Genomic DNA, 7,095 nt, shown 5'->3' with positions numbered 1-7,095 from the left:
ATATCCCAATTTCAGACCCACAAAGAGCAGAAAGGGAAGAAACAAACAATATCCCAATTTGAGACCCATCCACCAAAGACTTGGCAGAAAAGAGGAGCTTTGGACTATGAATGGAAAGATAACAAACTTGAGCTGTGGTGAAGGGTCAGTGGGAACCAGTTTCATAATCGTATTGTGGAATATACTTGAGTATACATGGACAGAGAAACATAATTTAGGAACTGCATCTAAAACTGTTGGCAAGTTAGTGAGTATATATATGTATTTACACAGTAAAAACATTTGCATTTGGTACTTATTAGAAAGCTTTCATCATAAGCTCCAGTCAAATATTAGTTTGGAGCCAAGATCACATTAACAGAATATAAACTTTTCAGTGGGATAGTAATACTTAATGAAGTATAGAAAAATAGAAACAGGTCTTCAGACAAAACACTTTTTTGTCTCAGAATAGAAAAAGTGGTGTTCATTGCCACAATTTTAAACTGAATACTTACCTTTTCAACAGGGGTATTTTCTTCACTTGTTACACTTGCTTTTCTTGATTCGTTTTTTGTTCTGCTCAGCCTCCGGGACACTTTTTCTCTAAGCAAAGTGGCATATCCAATGTGTTCATAGATGGGGTTTGTTGTCATTTTGGAAATATACTCAGAAGCCTTTGTTTCTATATACAATGTTATCAAGCCATCTGTAACCAGATCATGGATTGATTCAAATCTTTTCTCTCCAACGAAGTGCTTCCCATCATAGAACAACCTGTAGTTTAAGGTCTGATTACCAAATCTTCAAATACCAGAAAAAAAGGGAGGGAGAGAAGAAAGAGAGAGAGGGAAGAGTGAGAGAGGGAATTCATATTGGCACAACACTCAGGAGGTGACTTCACTGATGAGTCTATAACATAGAAGAGATTGGAAAGGCATGTTTGCATTGACCAGACCGTATGATGGGATGCATAATTGTATTAAGGACTCTTCCATCCGAAAACATTTTTGAGGAGCAGAAAGCAAATGCTTAACCTCCACAGTCATATCTACAGTCAATGAAGTGAGATGGGCATCTCTAGCAAGTAATTAAAACCCTAAGGGTCTGAATCACCCTCTGGCAGGAAGCGAGGAAGACCAAGCTCCTAATTCAGGGGCCCAATCAAACACCCAATGCTCTGTGGGATAACTCTGGCCCTATTTATAACAGGTGCAATCCAGATTGGTGTTTTTGGGTGTGTTTTTTTTTTTTTTAAGTGTTTTGAAAACCAAAGTTTATAACACTGAGGTTGGAATTCCATTCTTGATTAAAGGATTCAAAGATAGTACATCTGGTTAAATGGTCCTTACATTGCATCAAACGTGCATGTCTCTGCATACTTTGTTGGGCATTTAAATCAAACTGTTTAAACCTCTTTTTCACCCACATTTTTCACATGAAATCCCAATTTATAGTCAAATTTAGGTTTTGATTCTACAAACAATTATCCATATGGATTCAGAAATCATGCTGTTGTGTCAAAACAACAGGCACTTTGCCATAATCCCTGTCCTGTAGTAGTTCTTATTCTTTATTCTGAAAACTCTAAAAACCCCCCAGAATTACATTTGTTCTTTTTCAGCTGACACAAGTTGCTTTTAATTTACACCACTTTGTAGTTGGCATGACTCACCAGCTTTTCCAGCTCTACCATCTGCACATCAATACAAATTCTGAGGATGATTTCAGCACTGTATCACAGCTACTTGGGGTAACTCCTTGAAGGATTTTTCCTTCTGGCTTACCAGCAGAAGGGTAAAAATGCAGGCTTTTATTTTGTGTATGTCTCACAGAGGTAATAATGGTAGAAAAATTGAAATATATTGCCAAGGAGTTTGTTTTGTTAAAACCCAATATAGTATCTTGTCCTCTTGTCACTAACCCATAGCAGGTTTAAGACTGTTGTGTGGGCAGGTTTTAAAGGGCACAGCTAAGTCAAAACCAGCTGTATTTTCAAGGAAAGGCACCTGTGAGGGGCAGTGAGGTTGTAGCTTGGGCTCCTCCTGAGTTTTTCATTCAGTTGAACAGCAGACTCTTACTTCTTTGAGCAGCAGCATCCCATACTTCACACTAATTGTACAGCAAGCTTGAATTCCAGGTAAGGAAGAAAACTGAAGTCCAGTATGTTGCCTTTGATAGCTGGTCAGCCCCTAGACTTTGTGATTTTCCAGGTTTATCCAGGGTTATTATCACCAATGGTTGCTGGTGTTTGTGTACAACATGTCATTGGGTTAGAGGACAACCTGGCTGTGTCCTCTGACAGGACACTCTCCTGTTCTGTACTCACTCACCTCTCTTACATGGTTTTCAAGGAGAAGCTCTACCTTTACAACACTCAATTCCAGGCAGCAAAAATTTTGAAAACAGGTACAGTCTGCTTCTGAAAAGTGACTTCCTAGCCAAGTGCTGAAGAAGTGACTGAATTGCTGCAGTACCGTGATATTCAAACTGCTGACAAGAGGGTGTAAAATCACTCTGACAGTATGAAGTGACACAAGATTTCACTCAAAAGGGACTGATCTAATCCCCGTCATTAAACACATATACATTTAAACTGTAAGCCTCTATTAAAACAGCATTTACCTGAGAGCAAGAGTGTAGCAGCCGGGTTGCCGCTGGCTTTCTCTAAGAATATATGCTCCTTCTACGCCAGCAAGTATTTCATCTGCTTGCTCCCGAGAAATGATCCCGTGAAACCTAAGGGAAGACATTTCAGTGAGTTACAGAACAACTCCTCCTCCACCCCAGAAACCATTTGAAGACTTCTGCACTACAGAGCATCGTGGTCTAAGACACCAGGACAGCATCCAAGCATCGAAAAGTGGCAGGACAGTCACCCAGCCTGAGCAAGTCCAGCATAGAGGCAAAACAAAATATTACACTGTATATGCAGTTTCAGTCAGTATAATACTCAGCTGCACCCAAAGATTATTTTCTGTAAATGCCCCCATCTTTTTGCAACTTTTCTACCAGTCTATGCCTCTCTTCCTTGTTTCCTTTCTAGAGGCCTTACAACAGAATTGAGAACGAGGCACAAAGGTACTATGTTTTTTTAAATGGAGATGACAAAATTAAAATGAGATGTAATTCTTCTTATCAGTTTGCTTAAATCTACAATAACATTGCTGCCTCAGATTTGTAAGGGAAACTGAGACACAAAAAGGCAACAATTATTCAAAATTATATTTTGCATATATTGAAGTAGAAGAAGATCCAGAGTAGCCTTGAGAAATATTATGTTCTCTTCATTGCAATGAGTTCCTCATTCAGTTTTGGAAATAAGCAATGCTTGTCTGATTCTTTTGTCATTGCAATTTTAAGAAAGAAAGAGGCCCTAGGATGCACAATTAACCTTATGATAATCAATATTTAGCAGTGATCTTTCCGTAAGTATGAATGCAGTCTTTACAGCAGTTTGAGTCTTAACTCGTACACACATTTTGCTAGCTGATAAGCCTCCAAGGGTTTCCTCAGAGGTTTTGAAATTTTCTATTTTTGCTGCTGTCTGAAAAAAGGCACTAAAACATACTGGCCTTCAGCATTTTCTCTTTTCTGACAATACATATGAAGTGGCACATTTCTAACACTGCCTCTGGCACAGTAGTGAAAGAGAAGAAAAACACATGGAATGTAAATGCAATTGTTTCATTCTCTTTATGCTGTCTTTTCACAACTAATATATGTTGGAAATACTAGGTTTAGGTGATCTTTCCAATTCACTTTCCAGAGTGACTTTCTATTCAAAATAATGTAAATTGATTCATACTTTCTGTCTGTACTGGTGGGGGACACACTCATTCATTGCCATATCCAAATTGAAATGAGCCACCCCTAGATGACATAATTTAGGCATGTCTTTACCAGTAAATTCATGGCAATTCATAACTCTAGTTAAAAATAATGAGCATAAGCTATTTGCCACTGAAAGCTCATTACAAAATATAGCAGGCTTTAGGTTAGATAATAGGAAAAAAAGCCCTCCTGATGATCAATTTAAGAAATCACTGTGACAGGATACTTGGGTCACCTGTGAAATTTCTTTAACCATAGGTGATAAGCACTGGGTAATCCAAGCTTTCTCATGGATATTTTGGAACGTTGTCATAAGGGCATTAAACCAGCTTGTACATGGTACAAGATCCCCTCAACTCTGATGCCTGCCTCTCACAGCAGCCGGCAAGAAATGCTTACAGAAAGGGTACAGGAAGCAGTGACATAATGCTTTCCCTTTACATACCTGTCCATCCATCATAGGTTTGGTTAGAAGCTGTGTCCGACCACCTGTGACCTCACCCTTCATGAACCTGAGAATCTCACTTGTAAACCCTTTAATATCTTTATGCTCTTGGCCTCCACAGCACCTCGTGGCAGTAACTTGAGAGACACTGTGCATGTCCCTCTCTTGCACACCCTCTGAGGAAGACCTGTCTGTTTTCCTTCTACGGGAGGAGCTGCATCCCTTTGCTCCACCATTGCTACACTTCGCTGTACCTTTCATTTCTTCTTTAACTTGTCCAAAAAGGAGGAAGGAGGAAGGGGTAGAGAGGGACCAGACCTATGTGCACTATTTAAAATGCAGCCACAGCACAGATTTATACAGTAATATAATTATGGGTTTTTTCTGTTTCTTTCCCCAGAAATTCCTGATTCCGTTTCCAAGCACTACTGAGCACTGAGTCAACTGCTTTTATAGGATATTCCCAGTGGTTCTGAAATCTCTCTGAATGATAATAACTAACATGATCTCACTCGGGCAGGTTCACCGAGGTGACTTCTTACAGTTCCTGCCAGCCCTGCTGCTCCACAAACCTGGAGTATGTCAATAGCCAGGCAGGTTCCTGGATAAGAGACTGCAGTAATGGTTTTACAAGTCCTGCTGTAGGAATTGTGGTGGGTTACTCAGCTGGGTACTGTCTTTGGCTCTGTTGTACTCTAGTGGATAGATCTGAATTCCCTGTTGTCAAAGACAATATTTAAAAAATGAAACTTCAGTAATTAGGGGCAAAGCTACTGGCTCTTGAGGTTTTTGATGGTAAAAAGGTTCATTAAACACAGATTATGTGTCTGGAATGGATGAAAAAATAGAACATGGGATCCAAGTAATTTATAGCTAGTGGTAAGGGCTAGGGCCTCAGCAGATTACTCTAGCAAAGTCCAAATGCCAGATCTGGGTGGTTCCTGCTGTGGCTGTGCCCTTCAACTTCACCTGCCCAATTCTCCACACCAGTGCAGGATCCAGCCCCTTTCACGCTGTTTAGTGGCAAGAAGACTGCTGAGCACAAAGAAATTATGGGCTAGTGATCTGTTATTCTCCTCACAACAAAAATACACCTCTTCTTTGGGGTATTTTGGATCTCATAGCTTTAGCAGGGAGAACAGCATTTACACATGCAGTAGTGTATACGCATATTTCCACAACCATGTAGAGTGGTGAAAGTATAGGATTCATGCACAAAAAGGCAGTGAGAGGCAAGTTGCTTCTCTGCTCCCCAAGCCATTGCAGAACCACTCAGAGGTTTAAGAGACAACCAAAAGAAAAGGAAGAAATACTTCAGACTATATTTTTTTCCTAGACTGTTCTGAGGAAAGCAAAATAATCATGCAGGCTCACCTGGCAGCACAGTCCATGGATTGTGAGCAGCAGTACTAGACTGTAACATGGCAAGATTATTAGGCTTTCAATATATTTAGCTCCCAGTTCAAGTGAAAGGATAAAATAAAATATTTTCAGACCTCCATTGTGTCTTTTTTTTTTTTTTAGTTCTAGAACAACAACTTCTGGATACACCCAAAAGATACTTAAAAGAGGAAAACACTTACTCTCTTCCATAATACTTTGGTCTGTTCTCCACCTAAATTTTGAAAGAAAGGAAAAATATTAAAAACATACTCAATTTTAAATAGACTACATAAAAATATATTATTCTTGATGATTACTGAATATGACTGCACCCAACTAAGTGATTTTATTCTGAAGATTCAAAACTGTGACTGGAACACAGAAGAACAGAAAAATTAACAGAAGAGATGGTTTTATTGATGGACTTCTGGAAAGAATAACAAGCATCAATGGTGAAAAATAGACCTACACATAATTGTATAAAAACTGAACAAATGGATAAAGGATAGTTTACTGCATTTTGTGATACACCCTTTAGCTTCTTAAAAACATCATTTGCCTATATAGAGCAACTGACTCAAGATAAAAAGTTTAATATTCTTGGAAAAAACAAGGTTTCTGTATTTAAACCTAGTCTTAAATTCCTTGAAGTCTTAAGAACTTGCAGGCCTGTTCCAAAGTACACAAAGTTGCTGGAAGGCCTCCCAATCATTTTAAAGAGCTTTGAACCAAGTTTTAGGAATGTCACGTTCTCATCCAGAAACTCTGGGTACGCCTGACACTTTGACTTGTTTCTCAGACCCCAGTCTTCTGGCAAGTTTCAAAAAAGCAAGCTCCCCAGGCTCCTGATTTCATCATTCATCAGCTTTTGCCTTCAGCTCACCTGCTCAGCTGGCTGAGTACACGGGGGCATGGCTTCCCATGCCTCAGACTGCAGGGCTGCCTCACCATGCACAGACTTACTCGGTTATTACACATCTGACTATTACAAACTGATTTTCAGATTTTAAGATGTACTCCTATATATACATGCATTTAAGTGTCTTCATGAAGAGGCTCTCTCTCTACAGCTATGACACTTATCAATAGTGTTGTCTTCCTGGGCTGCAACTTCAGCCAGCATTATCATGCATAAGCATGACAGAACTTAATACAAGATATACATAAAGTCTCCTGAATGTTAGCCGAGTAAAGCTGCTTGTATTAATGGAATTACTGCTTCATACATAGTGACACACATGTAGAAAAACGGTGGTTCCATGACTGTTTCATCCTTTAGGATAAACCAAATGAATTTTGATCATTTTATCAGACTGGAAAAAGGCACCCTTGTATTTGTTTTGATTCTGTGTCATTAATCTCATTATATGTCACCATCACTACGAAGGTGGTGAAGCACTGGAACAGGTTGTCCAGAAAAACCCCCCTCCCTGGGGTTCAAGGCCAGGCTGGAT

The 7,095-nt window shown here is 39.4% G+C and overlaps 1 protein-coding gene across 1 annotated transcript; it reads right to left on the bottom strand.

The window, feature by feature from the left end:
• Nucleotides 1–497: 497 nt before the first annotated feature.
• Nucleotides 498–6,554, bottom strand: LOC104513272 (beta-chimaerin-like; the record flags this gene model as incomplete). The annotated part of the gene is made up of 4 exons (XM_010156570.1): nucleotides 6,525–6,554; nucleotides 5,842–5,873; nucleotides 2,605–2,718; nucleotides 498–783 (listed from the first exon to the last, which is right to left on the bottom strand). Coding segments are annotated over exons 1-4 (462 nt in total), but the record flags the coding sequence as incomplete, so codon positions are not given.
• Nucleotides 6,555–7,095: the final 541 nt, after the last annotated feature.

The sequence above is a fragment of the Eurypyga helias genome, unplaced genomic scaffold (assembly GCF_000690775.1).
Source record: "Eurypyga helias isolate BGI_N326 unplaced genomic scaffold, ASM69077v1 scaffold11268, whole genome shotgun sequence".
In the NCBI taxonomy this organism is placed as follows: Eukaryota; Metazoa; Chordata; class Aves; order Eurypygiformes; family Eurypygidae; genus Eurypyga; species Eurypyga helias.
The sequence above is the reverse complement of the archived record's forward strand: the minus strand, read 5'-3'. Positions and strand labels throughout refer to the sequence as shown.